Here is a 25,364-nt window from a genome sequence, read left to right on the forward strand (position 1 = left end):
TAAATATATAAAATATTGTGACCGTTTTTTAACATTATTATTATTATTATTTTGATGTGTTTTGCACTTTTGAATTTTCAGACAGATCAGATGGGGGTAGAGAGGTGACAACGAGATTGTTTGTGATGCAGCTGTGTGTCAGGTGGTGTTAGTAGTACTAGTAGTATTGCTAGTGGTAGTGTTAGCAGCAGCAGCAGTGGTAGTAGTGATAATAGTAGTCGTAGTGGTGGTGTGAGTGGTAGTAGTAAAGCTCCCAAATGATTTACACATAGGACTTCCCATCTGAGCCTTTACCCCATTTAAGAAAACCCCACTGAGTAATTGTTTCATTCAGTAACCTGGTGTGTGCTCCTGAATGTATGGAACAGACAAACTCATACATTTCATTTAGCAGGTCATTCATTCATCACTATCTTAATCATTTCAATGGAATGATGCTACACCTGAGACAAATACAGAGGGAAAAGGTGCTGACTGAATTAAGTTAGGCTTTTAAGTCTTGCAATAGCTTTACACATTTGTTTGCAAAGGTCTTATACAAAGGACAGTGGAAAAATAATCTTTCTGCCCCTGATGTATAGCACTGCGCTGCTGTTTTTCTGGAGATGCCAGGAAAGGGTGGCAGTGAGCTCTGGATTACGCAGAAGGATCCTGGTCTAAAAGAAGGATCTTGTTGTTCACAGTCCATGCAGCGTGTGTCCCTTACTGTCTCCCGCCAGGCCTCCCACCACACACTGTGATTCATTAAGGGACAGATCACTGTTTGTACCTGTCATGAGAGGACTGACAACATGACACAGAAAAAGCCCAGGCTTCTGTTTAAAACGCTGTGGCATTTTTTCCCACAGTTTTCATGTTTTCAATTGTAGCCTCTTGTTGTATCCTGTCAGTGTTTCAGAGCACTGTGCTGCAAAGGCCCGCCCCCGCCCAGACCGGAATATGATGTGGTGTGCATTGGCCTGACTGGCGCTGGGAAAACCAGTCTCCTTTCCCGCCTCTGCAGCGAAGGCACAGACAACATTGTGCCCACAACAGGTGAGGCCCGTCTAACGCAGGCAACAAATACACTTGCATTATAAGAATATAGCATGTATAATTGGAAGCATGTATAAACATGGGTGGTACATAGTAAAGCATTGAAATAAAGTTATTGGAATTCAGTACAAGACATTGAACTTGTTTTACATTATTACAGAAAAATGCAATAGTACAGACAAGAATAAGCATGGTAGGGAACAGCAATACACAAGCTTTGTATCACCACATTGTTGTCAAGCACACCAAAGAGTTATTCTCTCAATTTCCATGTTGTCATTTGTAATCACATTAAAAAAGATTATAGACGTGTTTAGCTTTCTGGGTCAGGGGACCACATTGTAGGATAGTATTGGCTCAAAGGTGGTCAGAGCTGATGTACATCCTGCTTTTCAGCAATGATTCACATATTACTCACACAATATTCTTTCAGAGGCAGCCCGACATTTCGCCAAAGTGTAGTCATCCAGACTCTCCACATAGATTTGCCTTCACGTTAACTGACAGATATGCAGCAGTTGCAGATGGCCCCTTTAAGGCTTTATGTCTTTCAGGTTCATTTCTGTTCACTTCTGTTCAGTCTCATATATATCAAATTATTTCATCAAATGTCCACATTATCACATGTGTTTTTTCTTTCAGGTTTTAGCATTAAAGCTGTACCATTCCAAAATGCCATCCTGAATGTGAAGGAACTTGGAGGTAATCTTTCTTTATTGAATATATAAAGATTTTGATTGTGACCTAAAGTGACAGCAGTTTCATTCTAATAGTAAACCACCTCTCATTCATTCATCTCTAAGAGTTTCTAGTGTGTGGGCCCTGCTGTTCATCTTTCACATGGAATCTGTTGAGTGTAATTCTATGGAGAAATGACTCCGCACTTTTGATGGACTTTACTCACCTGAAAACTCCAAAGGGAATTTGCTGGGCACTTTGGCTTAGAGGTGCTTTAATCTGCTTATTGATGCCCCCAATACAAAGCAGCCCTTTGGTTCCCAGCTCTGTGTGATTCACCTGTGCAGCCCTGCTTCTCTTACTCCATTCTGATAAAATTTATGAGGATTAAGTAGGATCAGGCCATCAGATCAAATCAATTTTGTCTAACAAAAAGTCTGTCTCTGAGTGAATGCCAGAGATGCTGTTCCGTGTCTGTTTTAAGTTGAGATGGCTAAAACATTGTTATAGGGACAATTGTACACCAATTTACATTTAGTCACAAGAAGGGTTTCAGCATGTAAAGTTTGCATGGTCCTTTAACTTGGATCATACCATCAGAATCATTGGCTGTAAGCACATGCAATATTACTATGGACAGACATTTATGTCCCAAACAAGCCAGGTGGAATTCATGTATAGAACCCACCATCATTAAAATGCACATTGACATGTTGTTGTTGATGGAAAGTTCAGGGTTTGTGAGTGGAGTAAATCTCTTCTGACCACCCATCCACAGTTAAGCACTGCCATATTTACGAGTGTAGAGGTGAGACTATGATGTATTTGGCACTGCATGGTAATTTACGCTTTCTTCAAGACATTGGGGATAACAGGTGCGCTCTATAGTTGGACATGTGGCCGACCAACAAAAAACGCAATGAGTGATGGAAAAACAAAGGTCTGATAGAGGGAGTCTGATTCATGGAGAAGGACTACAGAGGGACATGGCAGGAGGTTCATCTGACACGTTCTGTGAGCAGGATGCACAGGCTAGCTTAATGTGTTACAAAGCAAAGCTTTGTTACTATTAGTGTGTGGATCAAAATCTGTACCCAAAACAACACACGGACTAGTGGGTATCCCAGGCTCCTACTTGTCTTGAAAAATTGAATAACTGACCCTCAAATGTGCTGTCTGCATTTGGATGCACTCAATAAATTTTTACAAGTGGATGTCAAAACAACCCGCCCCTCCTTTAAGTGTTCATTAGTTAGACAATTAGTCAGTAAAATTGTGAATCCACACTGAAAATATGGCATATACACAGCTTGTACAGAGAACACTTACTATGCCTCACAGCAGTGTGCTTGGTAATTTGACATGCATTTGATATCCCTTCTAGCCTTTCATAGAAAATAGCTATCAATATGACTTACTGACAATTGTGCCTCTCTGCTTGATTTTGGCTGAAACTCTTTTTCAGGTCAAATTGTAGAAGCCTCTAAGAACAACAATGTTTTAGCCTGAAATGACACATGATGACTAATGCTTTGGACTTTGAATGAGTCCACTACAGTACCTCTTACACGCAAGGTGGAACACTCCTTCAAATGTCACTTGCTCATAGCACCCATAGCAATTTTGTTGATAATTTGGGCTGCATAGGTAATATTTCTATATTTTGTCTCTAGAAATTGTGAAATTGCCGTTGTTAGAACAGATTTTCGGACAATGAGAGTAATCTAGTGGTTGGCTAAGTGGAGTTGTGCGTCTGCTGAAGAGTTTGGGTTTCCTGCTTAAAGGCAGCTCCATGGTGCCTCAAGAGCATGGTGACTCATTACTATGACTCCTTGTGTCCTCATATCTAAATAGGGAAAGGCCTTTACCACTGATTCCCAAGTGATGTCGATTTACGCAAAACTATGTCCCTTTCCCTCCAGACAATTTGAAAAGCCCCTTGATGTTTCGAGGACCTTAATTGTCCTTAATTCATATTTGTAATGTCTATGGACCTTTATGTATTTTCAGTCCTGTGGTGTAGGAAGTGATCATTTTCTGAAAATCTATTTCTGTCCCATAATAAGCCAGTTTATAGCAACTCAGTCTAAATTATTTCCACTTGTGTTCTGTATTTTTTTAAGTTCAGGGGTAGAAGAGTAAAGAAGTTTCAGATGGTGCTTTTATTTGAGCTTTTGAAAGGTCCAGCTTTGACCAAAACAAGGTAGTAGTATTTTTATTCCTAATTTTGGTATGTGACGTTAACTTTAACCTTGAACTGCAAAGAGAAACCGTGTTACATTTCATTGCTCCCAACACATGCCCATTGCCAGCATTGTTAGCATTGTTTTTGTGTTGGGCCTTTACGATGGTGGACTGTGTTGCCCCAGTAGAGGAGTGCAGGTGGCTCTGTTGACCTTGTGAATTCACTGCCCTGGTGTGCTTGTACACCATCACCAGCCATACTGCATGCTGGTGCACACATCAGGACAATTGAGCATCATTGCCAATGCAAATATCAGAGGAAAACAATTACATTGGACTTGTGGCATCTGGCATGTATTTCAGCAATAAACATGAGCGATGTGCTGCATCTAGAGCAAATAAAGGGGTTATGAGAGTGGGTAGTGAGGTCTCTAGTACTGTGTCAAAATAGCAGGTGTAATAATGGTAGGTAAAGTAGTTATAATAGTGGTATTTATTTGTGGATATTGTATAATCATCAACATTCATAGCATTCATTATAATAACAATGTAACTGTCAGTGAATTAATGTTCTGTTCTTTTCCTGTATTTTTATGGCATTTCCTTTCTCTGGTAATGATTTTGTAATATCTTTCCCCTTTCGGAAGGAAAGTAGCATAACAATGACAATACATGTGAAAAGAGGAATAACATGGATTGAGTATGATCCAGGCAACATGCTGATGCCCCCAGTGTGGGGTCATCAGCATGAACTCTCCAAGAGAGAACTGCGTGAACCCTGCCCTGTGCTTTCATAGCCACTACAGTCAGGATATCTGAAAACACTTATCTTACTCTTTCCCCTTTGAGGAAACCACAAAAATGTCATCATTTCTGTTGCAATGTGCTTTGTATTATTGTTGAACGTGATCGTAATGTGGTTTGCTTTGCTGATAAGTAGCCTTGCGGTCATATTGTTCTATATAAAAACAACAAAAAATTGAAATCATTTGTATATTATTAGACTGAGAGCAGTGGAATCCAGCCTGTTCTGATTTGTAACTTTGTGGGCTTTCTAATGGGAAGGACCCTCTGCTGACAGACTTAATCCTTTGATTGAGCCTTTTGGTTACTTGAAGTTCATGATCTTTTTTCTTCATTATTTGCATTTGCATTTTGGCTGCCCTTTTGAAATGCAGTAGATATCAGCTATGTGATTCACTAAGATTACCTATACTGTAGGTACCTATATAACATGCGCCATATTTGAGAAAATCTTAGAAGAACAGAAAAACTTACAGCACTGGTGTAATAGTAATTGGAAACATGAGTATTCAATATTTTTAGACACCATCTTTGTGGTCCACCCATTACTATCCCATCTAGGCATACATTTTTCAATTATTTGTTTAATTACTGTTTTTTGGGGATCACAAATTATGAGAATAAAAGAACATTCTGCATTAATTATGCTACACACAGGAACAGCACTATGTATTTGGTTAAGGAGAGCACATCACTTGCATCAGGTCATGAACAAAATGTTAATGTTGAAAGCTGCTGCTGCATCCTGGTACCTACAGTGTTTTTTCTCGTCAGAAAAATAGTGCTGAAGCCAGTGCTTCAGAGTTTCTAGTTCTCCCTGCACAAGTCTGTTTTCTGTTAGGCACTTCAAAGAGGGCTGCTTTGACTTGAGTTCAACAATAAAAGTAAAGCTCAGATTAGCAACATGGTTTTGTTCTGTTAAAGGTAAAGCTGTAAGACTCTAAAGCCAGGGTCATGCGAGTGGAGATAAATAGCCAAATATGGAAGTAAGACCTTGTGTGCACTCTGTTCACAGAAAGCAAAGAAAAAAAAAGCAAATCATATTTTTATGAGCCCTGTGTAGCAGTTTAGTTGCTATACTTTGATACCGGAGCCGGCGCCAGCGGAAAACGAATCAGGGGGCAATTGAAATGCAGAGAGACTTAACCCAAAAAATTATGCACGTTGCGCACAGCTATACAATCGTTTAACAAGTGCATCATTACACCACACACACACACACACACACACACACACGCACGCACACTAACAGATCAACAAACCCCAGGAAACAAGTACCATCCACGCACCATCGCATGATAGCGACTCTCTGAGCTTGATTTCAACAGAGCCAACAACGTGTACCGAGCACACCTCATTGCGTGAGACCAAATACCGCGGCTCCATCAGCAGTGACTGCAATGGGAAATAAAACAAGACAGCCGGCGATCACCTAGTTCCTACTTTGGGACTCAAACAGAGGGCGTAATTTTTCTGTTTGTACACTTATACAAGGATACTGGACAGCGAATAAAGTTTTCTGTAACTCTATTGTTTCTCTGCTCATTCAAAATAAATATCGCGGCGAGAAACTTCGGTCGAAACCACTACGCCCTCAGTTTGACTTTTTATTTTATTTATTTATTTATTTTTTTGCTGCAATCAAGACACACAAACAAACCTTATTCAAAATATTCAACTAAAGAACAAAAATGCATGTTCAGTCAGGCAGATTGGGCCCAAGGTGGGCCCCTTTGTAACTAGAAGAACCGTGGGCCCGGGGCAGCTGAACCCTCTGCCCCCCTGCTCGCTCTGCTACAGCTTTGCTAATAAACACATGCAACTGGAAATTGAGAATCAGTCTCTGCTGAAGAACAGAATCTAACACAGGCAGTGCAACTTAGTAGGCACATATTGTCCTGTAGGCCGGCTATTATAAAACTAGCAAAACTATTAGTGACATAAACTAGCTAACACAACAGGCCTACCCAACAAATATAAGTATCCCTCGACCAACCTAGCACTCCAAAGCATAAAAAAAATATTAAATCCTAGATTAATTCAGTAGCGGCTGGTTGGTCAGTGCTGGTTGATATGCTGTAGTCCCAGGGTCCTCTCTCGTGATTTTTTTTTTTTAAATCCATTTTCGGATGTCCATTTTGTTTGTTAAAAGCTAGATAACAAACTAAGCTAGCTACCTTCTTGAAATACCGTGGGGAAGTTGCCAAGAATCCACACACAACGCAACACAACAAGCTTACGCTATGTTAGTTAGCTTGCACTCACCCAGACAATCAATCAAGTGGAAATACGTGGATTTGAAAATGTAGACTAGAATGTGACTTTGGTTTTAGCGAATTATGGTGGGCTAAATTATGTATTAGTAATTAAAAAATGAAAATAAATTAAAAAAATAATAATTCAAACTAGGCCTTAATCTTCACTGAGGGGGCGGGGTAGCCCATCTGAGGGGGCGACGCCCCCTTACGCCCCTCTGTGGCGCCGGGCCTGTTTGATACGTTAAGACAACCCTCAGATTGGTACACTGTGAGAGTGAGATATTAAAGCATGTATCTCAAAGGGGACAGGAAGATGGTGATCTGTATTAATGTGGTGCATTTAAGGCTAGCTAATGACACCATCGGATTGTGACTGATGGAGGTAGAACAGCCTTGCAAACCATCTAGCAAGAAGGGGATGTATAGAATAACTGTCCATCGGGAAAGTTACAGTAGATGGATTTCTTGTTATCAGAAATTTCTTGTCCTTCCATTAAACAATTTATTTTCATCATGATGAAGGTACTACTAAAATCCATGTCATTCGTTGAGCCAGCATATTTTGTAGGTTTTCCTATATATTTGCAAAAATTGCTGATCATGCTTTTGTTAAACAGTCAGTTTTGACCCCATTCTGTAGTCTTTGCAGGCATTGCCTGTATCCTGCATTTTTAAATTCCCCTCACAATGGACCCAAATGGAAAGAGTCAAGTGAAGTGATTGCATGGTTACCAGTCAGTTTTGAAATACAGTTATCAAAGGCTTTTGTGTTTAAACTCTGTGCAGATGTGCCAGATAAAAGGAAAAGCATTTTTAGTGTAAAAGATGACTTAATGATACTGGAATCACAGTGGCTCACACTGGACTGCATCAGATCTGCAGGGTTATTTCAGGGTAGGCTCAGAAGTTAATTTATATGTGTCATACACCTATATTTATATGTGTTTGTTGTGTGAATTGACTGTGTTCTACACAAACTGGCTATGCCTCTCCGGTTCTATTATCCTTTTACTGTAAGCTTCAGTAGAGCTTCCAGCATTCTACCTGGGCAAAAAGAGCCCTCTCTGCACAGTGTAAATGTAATTGATTACTTTATTGGTGACAAGGAATGAGAACTGAGAGACACAAATGACATCAACTTTGTAAACATTTAAATTTGTTGCTAGATGCCAGCTGTTAAAGGTGTTTTAGGACACATGTCTCTTTTCAGTGTTTAAAAACGCAAGGCCAATGAGAATGGGAATATGTCTCCAGATTACTGCAGCATTTGTGGGGTAAAGGATAGCAGCTGAGATGTGATGATTTTCCACACAGCTGTTAAGCAGATTGAGTTGTGCCACTGCCTATGGACTGGCTCCAAGGTTGCCTCCCACCACATTAGATCATTAAGATTGAAGGGATCTGGTGCACATGTTTTTGGAGCCATGCTAATACAGTCATCTCTGTGGTTGATGGGCTGTTGACCATGCACCATAGCAATGTCCAGTGTTTACAGTGTGGTCAATATATTGTTAGGTTTTGTAATCTAAATAATATGTTGTGCATGCCTATAGTATTTCCAGGGATGACAACTCACATCTAAGTAATCACATAGAGTCACCTGATTAATATTAACATTGTAGAAAAAGACAGATTTTGGGACTTCACACAGATGTAGATATGAACATCTGCTGTATTTTATGTTCCCTTGAGAGAAAATAAAATTCAAATTATAGTGTTCTACCACAGCGTACTTTACTTTTCTGAGTGTTAAATAAGTGAACTACAGGCTACATATGAATACTGATATTATTCTTCTGTAACTGCCAGACAGCTTACTCACAAAATTAATCAATCCCTCTTTTGATGTAATCTGTTCACCAAATGAAGAAAAAAAAAAAAACTTTCATACAATATGTTTTAATTCCTTGGCTAAATATAGATTTTGTTCTTAGCATGTAGACTTTTATATTTATACAAACTGCTCTGGCATTATTTACACAAGGAAAGCATCAATACCTCAGTGTAAACACACTTGTTAAAAAGCAATTGAGGCAGCTTTGTTTCAGAGTCAGCACTGACACATCCTTCATTTTATGAAAGAAGACACACAAATGCATCAAACTGATCTAGAGAATAATATCAACCATGCCACATTAGGACTAGAATTGTAATGAGAATGCATAATGTTGTTTAATGTAAATACAGGTTTTACTGTTTAACTTCTGAAATTTATGGTGGCAATTAGCAATTTCTAGCAAGTTGCAATTGCTAATGTAAATGTGAACTTAAGCATATGGGACATGGCTTTTTTTATGAACTGTGTCTATTTTCAGGACACACATTCAGTATTATTACATAATATATCTTGTTAGCTTGTACTTGGTGAGATGAATCATTTACTGTATCTACTACAGATATGTGTTCGGTTCTAAAGGATATCAGATTTCTGGTTTTTTTCTGGTTTATTTTGACCAACCTGTAAGTATTTTAGGAAACTATATTTTGAATATTAATACATATTTTTTAATACTGTACAGCTGATGTTAATACCTTTCTCTGACTTTTTTTGATAATCAGTGAACTTTGTAAAATAACACTGAACTGTTCTGGCATGGAGACAAAGCCCCATATAATGTTGTTGTTATTATTATTATTATTATTATGGAATCTCTTATAACCAATAGATGGCAGAAATGAGCAAAACTATCACCATGAAAATATTGGCAATTATTTTTTTTTCTAATGAAAAGGAAATGACCACACATTCCTTTTAAAAATATTGATTATGATGACTGACTAAGATAAATTTACCTTACCTTGCATGTTCTCTTATGAGTTGTGGAGAACCAGTGCATTGCAAAACAAATTAGGTGGTAGCAAAAATGAACTGTAACTTTATTAGTGGGGAAGAAGTAAATAGAAGAGCAACAAGTTACTTTGTTTTCAGCCATGCTTCCCTGTACCTCTTCTGGCTTGAGAATGTGTAAGTAATTTGAGGAAGAGTATTACATGCTAACAAACTGACAAAAGCTGTGGTGAACTGAACCTTGTTGAGCAGATCTGTGCCTACCCAAATTGCTGTGCAGAAAAGGAACCATATGTTTTCGATAAATTGGAGGCATTTGAACTACGCTGTAGAGTTGCCATCAGAATGTATACTTGAGAGTAACCATGCACACCGAAGTTTGTGACCTCACAGTGTTGACTTTGAGGAAAACCTTTGTATCAAATACACTTATTTGGATGTTTCATTATCTGAATGCATAAAGGAAATTTCTTTAGTGATGTTCTGAAAATATATATGTATATTTAGAAGGACAATATTACAAAATGTATTTCAGTCTCTTGCAAATGTAAACTCTCAATCAAAAGACTGGTTATTAGTTATTATATTTCAGTGCGAATATTTTAATCCAGGGGCTTGTGAGTTATGGGAAAACTACAGCAGCATTATACTATTAATTATTGGTCGACATTTTTTTTTTAATCGGTATTGTTTCAGTGTATACTCACAAGATCACCCAATCGGTGGTGGAACACTAATACAGAAACCAGTCTTACTGTGCATAAATTATTTAATGTGCTTGGTGTCCACAGATTCCTCCCTTCCCCATTTCAATCCAGTTGTGTAAATCTAAGAGAACATAATGGATTCAAGTTACTTAGAGAAGCAGAACATTATGCCTTTCACTGGTCTACTTGTAGAGGCTGTTACTGTATTTTGCTTGTCTTGATTGGTTTCCTTAATTTTCCAATATGATTATGATGCAATCTGATATTGCTGTATGTGAATTCAAAAAGTGCATTTTCAGGACTTGTTTTTTGGTATGCGTACCAGACATAATTAGAACTCAGCTGTACATGTGTAATGAAGGGAAACTGTTTATCCAGGACCTGAAATGCATCTGCTAGTTGATTTTACTGGTAAGGTGGTGTCACTAAATTTGATGAAAATTGTCATCTTATCAGTTGTTAATTGTACTGTTACTTTAAAACAGTTAAAAATAATGACAGTAAAGTTTTACTCCTTATATGGCAAGCCCTGTCATCCATTACTTTGACAAAAGTAAAGCAGGGGGTACACATACCTGATGGTTGGTTGACGTACTTCGATGGTATAGTTAGTGAGGGTTGGCAGATGATCTTTGATAACGACATGTGGAGGCATCTCTCTGCGGTTGCATGCAGTTATATATAAATGTTATTGTTCCATGCAGTATGCTACTCCTATGCAAGACAGCCATAGCTTCAACTGAAAAGGCTGGAATGAGAAAGAGAGCCCCACTCCTCCTATAATGTCATCCAGTATTACACAGTAATGTTTAACGGTCTTCTTTTAATATGAACATGTTGGGGAGTGGGGCAATTGACACACTGGTTACATCACTAGTTGGAACACACAATCTAGACTATGGATAACAGCTTACCGCTGTTTTGCCTAGACAGTGTCCATGATCACTCAGTTTGTTGCAGATGCATAGGCACTAAAGAGCTTCTAGTAAAAAGGAACTCAAACACTACAAAAACAATATGGATAAGCCCTTCACAGAAGCTGCAAAAATATATTTCATCTAACCATTGATCATGTCTAAAGTGCAAAAGTGCTCAGTAAAAGTGCATTCAAACATTTTGCTCACATCGTCATCATCAGTGTCAAGACAGCTGACAGCTTGCTTACAAATATGTTTTGAATCTGAGTGTAAAGAACAACAGACCAGGAGGGCAGCAGTGTCTGTAGTTGTAGTTAACCTCTCCTCTATTAGCTAGATACTAACCAGCCCATGCTCACTACCTTCTCCATCAGAAACAATAGTAAACATTCTATTCTATTCTATTCTCTGTCCATTTATTTTTTTTAGCTACGTAACACTAGCTAGCTAATGCGGACAAATAGCTTTGTTACCTCAACAATGCTAGCTTAGTTGTCCTCAATCTCCTGGCAGAAATTGGATTTCATGGGTTTGTGGTTGTATAGTTTCTGTGTTCCTTTATACAGTGATAACACCTCCTTGAGCATGGTGGTGCTCTATCTTTCTCATTTCAATTCTCTCATCTGGGCATCCTCCCATCTTATTGGCTGAAGGTTGAAATACTCCCACCGATGGCTGACACAATTTTTACACATTGAATTTGGAACGACAGCTATCACAGGCAGACACCAGACTAAATGCTTAATACATAGTGGTGACTACAGGCGACAGTCGGTGTTTGAGGGTGTCTGACCAACTGTCGGGTGTATGTTTTTGTCTCAACAGAGTGAAACCTTATGCTCTAAGTGTATGCTGGAGTCATAACAGATGCTTGGAAAAGAGATCTTGGAAAATTATTGTATATTTTTTGAGATTTTTCAAGACACTTGCATGGGTTTTATACACTTGATGGGTGTATGAACTACCATTGGGATCTCACTGAACTGTTTCTCCTTGGCTTCTTTCATGCCCTAGAATACCTGCATTTGTTGTATATTCATATGTTTGCTGTTTATTTAGGTTGATACTGATAATTATCTGATACTGATAATTACTGATAATTATTTTATAATTTATATAATTATAATTATTTCATTGATACGGTAATACTTGGCCCAGATTAGGGAAAATGACTTTTTTTTTTTCTTTCGGTTTTGAAGGAGCTGACACAATCAAGAAGTACTGGAGTCGCTATTACCAGGGATCCCAGGGTGTGATCTTCGTCTTGGACAGCGCCTCCTCGGAAGAGGACCTGGAGGTGGCCCGGACAGAGCTGCACTCGGCTCTGCAGCATCCGCAGCTGTGCACACTCCCCTTCCTAATACTGGCCAACCACCAGGACAAACCGGCTGCGCGCTCCGTGCAGGAGGTAACTTTCCACGCCAAATATAGAAATTGGCCGCTTTGGCCTCAGAACCAAACACAGTGCTGTCTCCTGAGTGGCTGCTGGCCCATGTTTACACATTGTCAAAGCTTTGTGTGAAGGTGGAAAAAGGTTTCGGGAGGAGTGGGGGGGGTGGTTGTTATTAGCCATGGTTATCAAGGCGCACAAGCGTCATTCGCATTATGGCACGTCACACTCCCTCCCTCAGCTCCTTGGCTGAGCAGATAAAAAGAAACGCAGTGTGACGTCTGTGTAAAACCGCCTCCTTCCACAGGGAGCCAGGGATTGAGTCAGGAGAAGGAGCTGTAGGTGCATCTCTGTTTTAAGGAGAGCGTCAATCATATTCACTCCTGTGCACTGTAGTTAGTACCATGGTGTGTCAAATACCTGTAAATTCATAGCTGGAACTGTTAAATAACGTTTTTTGAACAGTAAGAGAGTATGAGTGCTTGGTGCTAAATTTTGCATACTTGAGTAAGCACTAAAAAAATATCTATTTCGAAGTCCATACAAATGTGTAGATACTCCAGACAAGCCCAAAAAACTTGTCCTTTAAGCCACAGATTTGTTCAAACTCTCTAAGCGTTGGCTGTAAAATAGCTGCAGCAATAAATGTGTTTTCAGCTCAAGGCATCAGTAGCAAACCTGTCTGGAAGTTGATCTTCCTGTGTCTCTTGTGAGAAATTGCATAAGCCTTTGCTGACTGAAATTGTGCTATGTAGACTCTTTAGGTCTTGAGTGATTCAGTTTCTCAAAAGGGATCGACACAAAGAAATATGTTGGTTTGTTTCATTTACAAATAATAAACTCCTGTATCTGTAGAAACAAAATGTGCTTTTGTACTGTAGCTACCTTAGTGCTCCTGCACAGTGCTGGTTTTATTTGAGTTTATTGAGGTTCATTTGTAATAATCCTTACTGACCAAACTTGGTTACCATTTTAATACAAAGAGATGTGTACATTATTTAGATTTTGGAGAAGAGTGCAGATAGTGATAATAGCGCTGATAGATATGGAGTGGGACACAGGTCCACAAAGAAGGTGGACCTGTGTACAATGTAGTAAAGGTACCATTTCAGCTTTGAGTAGTAGAAAGACCAGTTTGTTCATTTTGTGCAATTAGTTTGGGAGATCTTGACTAATTCAGACTATGTATAACCCCACAGCTCCTTCAACAGTTAGACCACCCCTCACATTCCATTGCCCTGGTTATTCTTTCATGAGTCATTGACTGCTGCTTGTGGTAGAGACTGGTGGCCCGGACACCCTGCACTGCCGCTGAAAACAGGCAGGAAGCTGCTGGTGACATACGATAGTGATAATGGGCTGTGGTAACTACCATAACACTCAAATTGCCAAGCATTGGAGGTGCACCTTCCATGCCACACTGTGGCTGTGCAGCAGGCCACTTCTGTCAGTATAAAGTAAGAATATAGATGCATGAGGTTTTAAATCCAAGTTTTCTATGGAGGGCACAGTTCCTTTTTTGTGAAACAAAGGTATTTTTCATATATCTGGTAAGTCTGTTTACCTTGCTGTGGCGATACAACTGAAGTTATAATCGCTAAGACTATAGTAATGATATAATTAATTATGACTGATGCTATTTTAGAACTCATTTTAGGACTGATATTGACAGTGAAACCTAATGTGACCACACATGTCTAAACTGCCTATGTATGGATGCATTAGAACATGGTCATGTTGTGTAGGTGAAATCCATGTGTGTAGTTCTTTGATTCCTCTCATTACCAATGTTAATTGGTAATTGAATAACTGTACAACTGTGCTTGTTATGTTAGGTTAAATTGGCATAAGAGGATTGTCTAGTTTTAGATGTATTGAAACACGCCGGTAAGAGATGAGGTCAGTTTAAAGAGGTGTTGAGCTTTGAAGCTTATTATCACAGGAAGCCTGACAGTGCTGTGGGGTATACAGCGCAGGGAAATGTGTGAGCTCCTCCAGCTCCTTCACAACAGGTGCGCAAGAGGGCAGGGTTACCTCCAGGCTTTAGTCACCACAAGCAGGTGAAACTCACTCCTACTCGGAGTTTCCCCTTGAAGGGTTGGGCAAGAGACGTGTTACACATTAATTATGTGTGAATCTTATTGTAACTCCCAACATCTTTTAAGGTCATATGTGTGGCCTGGCAGTGCTAAAATGAATGTGGAGAGAGGGAATGACTCAGCCAGACTAGAAATCTGTGGAAATAACTAGCGCTGTCCCGAATGCCATTTTTTTGGGCTCCAGAGCTTCGGTAGTAATCAACAGCGAATATTCGAAGCATCGGCCGGGGGGGTGCTGAGCATGACTCGGGAAGGACTCAGCCAGACATTTCTCCATTCTCGGCTAAGATGGACAGCATAGCGCTGCAACACGAGTCTTCAGCTTTAATTAAAGGCATTCATTTTTAAGGATTCTGTTACTCTACAGTATGTTGTTTGTATTGTTATTTGTTTAAAAAAAAAAAACATTTTCCAAAAGGTTTGGTTTTATGCATGTTTGTAATTCCGAGGGGTTTGGTTGAACGAGGTCCTATCTTATGCACTTTTTGTGACGTAATAACAGCTTGTGACAATTTTTCTTATCATGGATAAATTATAGATGTACATAAATGCTCATAATAATAGGCTCCGAATCCAAGACAATGCCTGACATAGCACTGTGAATCAGAATCGCAGAAGCAGCATACTAGCTCCAACAGATTTAAGATTTGATATTTATATTTATAAGATTTATAATAATTATAATTATTTATCATTTCTTTATTGTCATTTCTCAGTACTCGCATACATTGAAACAAAATTTGTCCTCTGCATTTAACCCATCCTATACACTCATCGCTGTCGCTGCTTACTGAGCTGTGGTATTTGAAAATGGTCTCACGCCCCTCTGGAGCTGCAGCTAGCATCCTCCCAGGGTGACAAACTTAGCTAGGGGTCGGTCGAAACAATTAGACCCTCCGTTCGAGTCCCAAAGCACGAGCTTGGTGATCGCCGGCAACTTTCCCATTACTGCTGTGAGTGGGGGGGATGTCAGGCGCCCAAGCTGAGGTGATATATATTTCCACATTTTAACAGTGCAGTTAAAAAGTATAACTATAGTGCAAGAATGTGCTGACATAATATATTTTGCAGTTCACCTTTATTGATAGCCTACATTTAGCACAAAAAAAAACAAAAACCGAATATCCGAATCCCAAAATTGAAAACCGAATACCTACCCAATGAATGAATCCGAATAGTCGAATGTTCGGGTCCAGCCCTAGAAATAACCGTGGGGTGGGCGGCGGGGCCAAGTCGTCCTGCACTGGACACCACTGATCTCTGCTTTGGAGCAGCAGGTGAGAGGTCGGCTCCCAGCACTGCGGACCCAGATCACTGAGCATTTGCTCATCTACCTTCCCATCCTGAATGCTTTGTGCAGTCACACTAGCTTCAGATCACGCCAGGTGACAGTTTTCTCTTGACAATAGACTCTCTTCATCGGCTTCAGATGTGATCATTTCTGGATGGGCTACTCTCTGAGATATGTTGTTAAATGCAAAATGTAATAGTGAAATGTTTTCCTGCAAAACCAAAACTTTTGACAATTGGTGACATCCAACACTGCAGATATAGCCCATTATCCCAGCCCTCTTTGATAAATGTTTGAGATAGCAGGTTTTGCATTGTTGCAAATGCAAGTTTATGAGGCTTGGATTTTGGGCAAAGTCGTGGCCTCTGTGTTTACTAAGAGTCAGTCCTGAAGAGAAGCCGTGGAGGTGGTGGTGGATCTGCAGCATGGTGCAGCCCCTCTGATGGGTGGGCTCAGCAGAGCAGGGCTGGGGATTTGGAGCAGAGGTGAGGCAGGGTGAATGAGCCATTCTTGAGTGAGTCAGATGTGTGGTGTAAATGTCTGGCTCAGGGCAGTGAAACTTGGCAGCCCCAGCAGTGGTAACGGTGGAATGTGGGGTGTTTGGGTGTTCCTGCATTGTGGGGAAGGCTTTGCAGCCGGGGTGTCATCCCTCTCTCCCACGCCTCTCAGACAAGCTGGGGCGGAACCTGCCTGCCTCGCTCTGCCACGCCCAGGCCGCTACACCTCTCTGCTCATTGGTGAGGCACATTGGAAACATTCATGTCTGAAAACCTTCATGGAAAAGTTCCATCATGAAGACCGTATTTTTTCCCATTGAGCTGCCACCTGTCAAATTCCAGTGTCAATATGATACAAAAGAATAGCCACAGACATGGAAAGAAAAACAGAATTGTTTTTTATTTTTATTTTACCATTTGTCAACAAGAGGTTTCGCTTCTCACTAGTATGGGAGGGCAGACGGGGCAGTGTGGGGGGATGATAGTTTATTCAGTCTCACTTATACCATTTGACAGCATCATCATTAAAAAGTCCTGTTAGTGAAATTAAAGGGAAGAGTAGCCATTTAATCCTAATTCTTATTTTAAGATTAAGATACTACAGATCTAATCCAAGTTTTTCAGACAGATTTGTAGGCTGTTTCTTTTTTCTGCCTTTTTTATGTAAATTTCAGAATGTTGCATAGCAGTCAGTACTTACTGAGTCAGACATTCCTCGTAATTCATACTTATTCCTTGCATATGTATCTGATTGCATTTCATCACACAAATCAGTTGCATGGTGCTGTTTTTAACTGGTAGCTCTTTGATCTGTGTGTAGAGTCTAGACCGACTTGTGCTGATTGATTTTGACATGAGGTCTGGTAGAGTCACTCTTGAGAACCTGGATACTTACCTGCTTCCTGTGTTTGCATTTGAAGGACATTCCTTTAGTTTTACCAGTGTTTCACCAGGATATTAGAAGTTTTTGTTGGAAAAAACTGGTTTCATGGATGTTTGTAAATATGTATATTCCCATGAAATCTGTTTTCAGTTTGTCATGTGCTAAAGTTCATAATTCATGTGGAATTTTTTATCTTATTGGGTAATGCACGTCCCTTCCCATTCTAGTGGCTTGTTGAAAGTTTTGACAGACATGGCAGATAGCATTACTGTTGTTACTGTTCAGTGAGAGGATTCCTCTCAGTCACAGAAAACTGACTCACCAACATGTCCCACACTATGGGGTATTTCATGGTATGGTTTACCGGGGGACTTAAGCATTTAACTGAGGATAGTGACAGCTAGGTGGACCTGCTCAGTCTCATCAGGAGCTTGTGCTTTTAACTACTTGTCAACAAACTGAACTTCCCTCAGTTTGGGTGAAAGGAAGCCAGAGAAAAGAGTGAGGTAACATGTTGATATAATACCACAACACACCTGATTTGCACCTTCCCAAGTTATGAATTGTGTGTGTTTTTGTATGTTTTGAATTTGAATTTTGTGACACCATAGAATAGCACACCCTGCAAAACCATGCTTTTATGATTAATTTTATGGGTATTTCTGAAAGCAGCTGTAATTTTAACTCAACTCAAACCTCTAGACATAACTTCAAAGTGAGCTTTGAAAGTTGTAGGACACCTAACACACGCACACAGACATGAACACACAACACAGAGGAATCCAGGCTGTATCATACTGTATCATAGAGACATGTTTTCAGCAGTTCTGTCTGCCTTAGTGCAGTGAGATGAAAATTTTCTGTTCTTGAGTTTCTACACATCTGTCTTCCATATAGCCTAACTAACAAGTTAAAAAATGTAATGTGGCAAAGAGATGCCACATGAGCAACAATGCCTTCAGTTCACCAAATGAGATTTCTTCCTTTAATAGAAAAATATATTTGTTTTTTGTATAATTATAATTGTTTTTCTGTTTATTCAGATCGCTATTACATGTAACACGGGTTCTATCTGAACTCAGGCAGTAACACATTTAGCCTGCATTACATAACAAACACGATTATTTATCTTAATTTCATAATGTTTTTCCAGTTAAACGTAGGCAGTAATCTTGGGGATGTCTCTCCTTTCAGAGGACTGGTATGAAAAATAAGGGAAAAGTAGTTTCTTAGCCATTGGTGTTCTGCGTTTGCGTTCCTTTAAATGCAGCATTTTCAATTTCTCATGGCTGGTTTTATAGTGATTATTCGGATGGCTCAATTCGACTAAAAGGCTAATGGGACTGCTGATTGAGTGCATAGCACATGACATGCCAGCTTCCGTCTGCCACACAAAAGTAGCAGAAGAAAATCTCTGGTTTGGTCCCTCCCTCTGTGAATTCAGCAACACACACAGTAAGTAAGGCAGGGGCTGGGAGTGGGAGTGTACCACTTGCTGGTTGAGTATCGGGGTTCCTGTGGTTGACCCCTCCTCCCAAAAAGAGGAAGTGGTGAGCATGTGGCAGAATAAGAGAGAAAGCGAATTGGAGGACTAGGGGTGGGTGTGTGTATGCAGAGGGGCGAGTTTGGCAGCAGAGTGTTGAAATGAGTCTGTGCATCTGCACTGCGCAGTGATGAAATCAGTGTTGGCTGCAGGCCCTATGGTTTAACCCTTGGCATCCCATTTGCAACTAATTAACTGGCTGGAAAATTCTCCTTGGTGGGTCATAAATATGTTTGTGTTGAGAAAAATCCCAATGCAGCGTTAATGCTGTAGAATGTGTGTTTTTTTCCTTTATGTTTGTTTTTCACAGTTATTTACTTTGGGCATTTTTAAAAGCTCAGTCAGTCTTGTCAGTGTTGGTTATGTTCTGTTATACCTGCAATTTGTGCATGCTTTATTTGATGGAAATTGAATGAACACATACAAAAAAAAGAAAAAAATGCAATTTAATATGTTGATTTTTAAATCATACATTGATTATTATGGCCATCATCATTTTCTAAATGATCCTGTATGATTGGCTTAAATTGGCGTAAATTACAGCAGCCTGCTGCAGAGTGACATACTAACAGTGTAGGAAGCATTAGTTTAGTTAAGTAGGAAAAGCATTGCTCACTGTATTACTCATGCCTTGCCCCTACCAACTCCATCACAGTGACGGCAGCTTAAAATCATTCAGCACGCACACGTACAGGTCCTGCTCCACAGCTTTCAGTCTACATAGTCTAAATTTACTGATAATAATGCATGTTATGCACTGTCCATGGTCATGTTTCTGTTTAGGATAGCATCCAAACTCATGGCATCCATCAGTAGAGGTTTTAAAATCTGCCAGTGATTTCTGATTTGAGTGTCCACCCTCTGATGCTAGAGATGTAGCAGTATATTAGAACTATTTTTGGAACACATGGAGGCAACTCAGTTCTAAGGTAAAGGAGTATATAGACCCATATGGATGTATAGCCTAGATAGATTTGATAGACCTGATAGGCTGGCTGGTCAGAAATAAAAAGGTTAATTCAGCAGCGGCAATTCGTTAAAAAAAAAAAAAAAAGAAAGAATAACACAATATTTCCCATTTCTCATTGTGAGACTTTCTGATATTTTTTGTAGTGTAACTTTCATTTTATTTACTGACTAAATTCCAAGCACGCTTGCTTTGTGAGATGTAAGATTTTATTTGTGTTAAATAACAGAAATTAAATCCCAGGGCAGAATACACACATTTAATTCCCTTCATCAGCTTATTAGAAATATGATTTGTATTTCCAGAAGGAAAATGTAAACTGTGATATTGTCTTGTCCATTTATATCAATCTTTTGTGTTTTCTTGCACATTAAACTAGTCTCTGAGGGACATGTCTGCTGCTACGAATAGTGTACACAACCACACATCCAGGTACAGAATGACACCTTTTTAATGAGCTTTGAAGATCAAGCCTAAAACACTTGAGTACTGTAATGTCTTTTTTTTCCTATTGGTCATTCATGAAATAGTATCACTCTGCAGAATGACCATTCTGTGGAATATTTGACTTGACAATAATGTACAAAGTGGTCCTCATCTCCCCAAAAGTGCATACTAAAGAGGAGCTATTAAAAGGTGCAAAAGGTACAAAGTGATGAAAGGGAGTCCTGCAGTCAACCAGTCATTTGCTGGAGAGCTTTCAGCTCTCTGTTCCACATGAGGAGCAGCATAACACATCAGAGGGATTTTTCAGGATTGTGCACCTTTGTAACATATATGGTCCATGTGGCAGTCATATAGTGTAACTATGGAATTTGTGGGATCAGCATACTGGAACTGACCTAGTCTCTCCAGAGGCATGCTCAGTGATCAGAGAACAAGACTGCAATGGACAGCTCCCCCACCCCAAAGGATTGCGGAGCCAGGGGTGTTTTACTAACCGCCAACAGCTGGGTTAATAACGGCCTCAAACAGGCTGCGCATAAGCTTTAACACTTTGGAGATTGGACTAGCTTCCCTCGCTGTCATCCTTGTTCATTGCTTTAACTTATACACAGCAAACGAATACAGCCTACACTGTGCTCACTTTATCTCCAGCTATTAAATAATGGCAGATTTTCTGGCACAGTGGACTTCTAAACAGGCCAGTCTCATTGCTAATGAAGAGCAGGACCAAGTCAGGCAGCATTAGAAACTGGAGTGGTGGAGGAAGCACTAAAGCGTTCTGATGTCAGAGATGGTGTGTCTGCCATTTGCATCCTCTCCTTAGTAACTTCCACTGACATCTCTACAACAGACACGTCTAGACTTTACCGGAAATAGCTCTTGTTTATCCATAGGCCAACAACTTCCTATACATCCCCCGGAAACCCTCTCTCTGCCTAAAGAATTTGCAAAGGCTTTGCGTACGCTTGAAAAATGTTGAACCACTTCCAGAACTCAAAAGCGTATAACTCGTTAGAGCTCTCCTTGGAGGAGCTGCCTCTTAACAAACGGTGAGTCATCCTCAGTGTGTTCCGCCAATGCTTGCTGGCTCCCTCACAGCCTATAGGAATGTAGCCTACTCAGCGAAAACTCCTCTGTGAAATGTACCACTGAAACAATCGCTCCAGTCTGCTGCTCTCCTGCATACCACTATTCTTCGGAGATGGTACCACAAATATTTCAAATTAGCAAAGCATAGTTCCTCTGCTGGGAAAAGCGGGGTTTCAGATTGAGGCCTATGCGTGTAAGATTACATTAGAGGGAGATCATGATCTTTATTTTAAGCCAATGACACATTCCATTTTATACACCAGTGGTAACAACAATGATTTGTATCACAGGTTCCAAACAGCTTGATGCTGAAAACAGACATTTGACAATGAGCTTGTTGAGGATCTGGATTCCTCTTGCGGGTGAGGTGTGGTAAATACCAGTGGATGGTGATTTGCTTTTGTAACTTTAAATTGAAGAGGCATATTCAAAACTTAATAAGCTATCAGAGTTAAAAGGGGCTTTTTAATGTTAGCTGTATGTATATTTGGTGAAATACACATAATTTGTGAAATGGCAACTTGATTTCTCTTTTCCGAAACCTATTCTGGCTTTGTCTTCTCTGAAAGGTTCATTGTGACAGCAAAAAGTGAAAAAATGCCACTGCTCAAGAATCTTCCTTTTTAGTGTTTGTTCTAAATCAGCCCTGAGAAATAAAGACAGAGAAATGGCCTCTCCTTTTGATGGCTGATCTCCGTGACCCCGTGTGAGGGTTTTGTGTTTCCCAGCTGACCTGGACTGCCTCTCCTGGAGGAATCCTCTCTTTTTCCACTTGAGCGGAGCGCGGGGTGTAACGAGCTGTGATATGGGGGTGAGGGTGACCAGACAGGGCCAGAGAAGGGGAAGAGATGAGGCCCAGACAGGGGCATGGCCGTGAAGGGGGACTTGTCCTGACACATGGCTGATTTACTCTTCTGCCAGGTAGCATCACAGTGCAGACACCATCCGGCCAGTAACTTTCCACACCAGAGTTCCCAGTCCATCACAAAGATGCTTGTTTATTTTCACAAGGGTTTTAGTTTTGGGTGCACTGTAAGGGAACACTTTACAAAGCTTTAGTATGTATTGTTCTTAAATTAAATGTGTATATTTGTATTGTATTATATTCTTTCCTGCTCTAAGTGTCCAGTATTGTTTTCGTAGTCCAATGTCTTGTATTAAGGGTGACCTCTTCTTCCTCTGTATGAAAACATTGAAGCATAGTGGAGTAATCCTTTGGTATGTTTTGATTTTTTTTTTAAGCTGTTAATTACAATATGTATAGCCCCTTTTATAATCCACAGCCATCTTGAAAAGTTGTGCTTGGCAGTGTAGGTCCTCTTTCCTCTGGAAGTGGGAGGGAGCTGACATGCCTGTTGTGAATGTCCAGGGGAACATGAAAAGGTGTGAAGAGCACACTTTGATCAAATCACACATTATCACATTTAGCTTTCAAAGAAATTCAATGATGTTTAGCTGATTCCCAGTTCCGGTTTTCTTTACAGCACAGTGAATTCAGCTGGTGAAAGTTGAGGTATTTCAGTAGGATTGTGAAACTCTTACAAGACCCAGTTTTCATATTTTGTTTTTTGTTTTGTTTTATTTTGGGGCTGGGTTCTATCGCACTGAAGCTTGTGCAATGTTTCTTTGGAAAGGAACACATTGTTCAAAGAGGTGGGAAAGTGTATAGAAAAACAAGGGTGAAAACCTAGAGAAGGGAATCGATAGACTCACTTCATTCCCAGAAGCTGTGGGCCACAACACTAAATGCTTGAATTTCTGAGTATGCCATGCTGTCACATTCCTGTCTGAATAGGCAGGACCCAACACTATCTCAATTTGGAGGGTTTTTGTGATTTGGCTTTCTAAGTTAATATCTGTCAGTTTATAGGTATGATAATTAAGGAGAGCAGATTTAATTTTGAAGCTGTGTACGTAAGCATAAATCCCACCAAAACAAGCTAAACATAGTTCTTGTAAAAGATTTGCATTTACTCCAGTGTTGTTCTTCCTTTAGAACGACCCTCCTGTCTGGTCTTGCCATCTTTATTGATGAAAAATCTGTAATCTTAACCTGAGATAAATAAAGTGTCCACCACAGTGCAATTGAGAGAAATCTGACGAACGGTATATTAAAGACAGACCTGTCATTATTAGATTCACTTCTTAGCCTCAAACAAGGCTTTTTTGTGTAATAGTGTCGTTTTCCATGGCTGACATTTGGAACACAGATGGTTTTATCAAAGCAGAGAAACAAGACTGATGAATGAATAACAGCTCATGGCTCATTGTTTTTAGAAAGTTAATACGTCTCTCAGAACAATATTTAGCCTATTGTCATCTTACACATAACACCTTCTACCATTGCTGTATATTTATACATTTAGTAATGTATTTCAGTTGCATTTGTTATAATTATTGTTTCTTATTCTCATCATTCTTTCAAAATGAGTGAAAATGAAGAGAGAGCACTCGGCTCTGTTATGTTTTTGTGGGTGCAGGATGAAGATGTGTGAATGACTCTATCAGACTGCTTGATTCTGAATGACTGTCCATTGTTGAGGGGAATTGAAAGCTTGAGGTTCTCATATTGTGCCTTGGTGACGGATCAGACGCTATTCGCCAGCGCATTAAGAGGATAACTCTGTCTCCATTTTTCCTGATCACAGACACACGTCACACGGCTCCAAGCCACTCACACCATTTCCCTTTGTTTGTCCTGCAGACGGATTCCAGGATAATCCAGGCTGGAAATGGACAGAATTGGACAGATATGTACTCTCCTGTGTGCACCACTGGGATCTGTGTATAAACTGTTAATTGGAACAGCACAAGCATTGGGCACTTACTTAACTTGAGTGGAAATGGAATGTCCATAATAGTTCTGCTGCCGTTTGCTAACTGCTGGGAAGTCAACCAAAGGGCTGTGACTTTAAGATTAACTTTCTGCACCATTTAGTCACAACATCACAATCATCAGTGATATGGATGGGTTGTGGTGCAAAACAAGGGTGGGGGGGTGTTTTATGACAAATAAATCAATAGCACAGTGAACAAAGAATTTGTTACAAATGCAGTGCACACAGCGCACTTGATTGTATGGAGCAGATGCCAGTCCTTTTACAACGGTTATGAGCCCTGTATATTGAATCCTTAACTGTATTTTCATTTTTCTATAATAATGTTATTTTCACATAGCCTATATATACAGTGGCTTTTTGTCCCATTGATATTGTTTTCTTATGGGAAGGTATATAGCCAGAAAGGAAAATACTGGATTGTGTCGTGATTGAAAAGCATGTGATTGCACTCACAGATCTATGGTCAGTAACAATTGAAATACAGTGCTATGTGTTGGTTTTTGCTTTATAGTATAACAGGTTTTTAAATATTTATGTTTGTATATGTATCTGAAAGCATCCACTAAATAAGCATAGCTCAAAATAATAGGGAGATTTTTGTACATCTTGGAAAAGGCAGAACTGATTCATTTGAATAGATTGTATTGGAAATACGGATTTACATCATTACAGTGAATTGGTGTTATTAGGTATAAAAACAAAGCAAAAAGCATTTTTGACAAACTGTTAAGGACAGCAGAAGCATGAGGAGGGCACTCAGGCCTGTCTGTGATTGGGCAGTGCATGAGCACCTGTTTGTGATTGGTTAGTGCAAAAGTACCAGTCTGTGTCCTGTTCTGTGTTGTTCCCATTCTCACATCTCATTCAGGAGGGCCAGTGGGATTGGCTGCCAGGCATACCTTGACGGCCTTGTGAGTGTTTTGTGATTGGTTTTTTCAGTAAGCACG

General features: G+C 39.9%; 1 protein-coding gene across 1 annotated transcript in view; it reads left to right on the top strand.

The window, feature by feature from the left end:
• arl15b (ADP-ribosylation factor-like 15b) overlaps window positions 1-25,364 on the top strand; it is a 110,456-nt gene that overhangs the window by 40,559 nt on the left and 44,533 nt on the right. The window contains exons 2-4 of the mRNA XM_036529699.1: window positions 891-1,035; window positions 1,678-1,737; window positions 12,571-12,779. Coding sequence (XP_036385592.1) covers window positions 891-1,035; window positions 1,678-1,737; window positions 12,571-12,779 — 414 coding nt within the window. The remainder of the gene's footprint in view (window positions 1-890; window positions 1,036-1,677; window positions 1,738-12,570; window positions 12,780-25,364) is intronic.

This window comes from Megalops cyprinoides, chromosome 5 (genome assembly GCF_013368585.1).
Source record: "Megalops cyprinoides isolate fMegCyp1 chromosome 5, fMegCyp1.pri, whole genome shotgun sequence".
In the NCBI taxonomy this organism is placed as follows: domain Eukaryota; kingdom Metazoa; phylum Chordata; class Actinopteri; order Elopiformes; family Megalopidae; genus Megalops; species Megalops cyprinoides.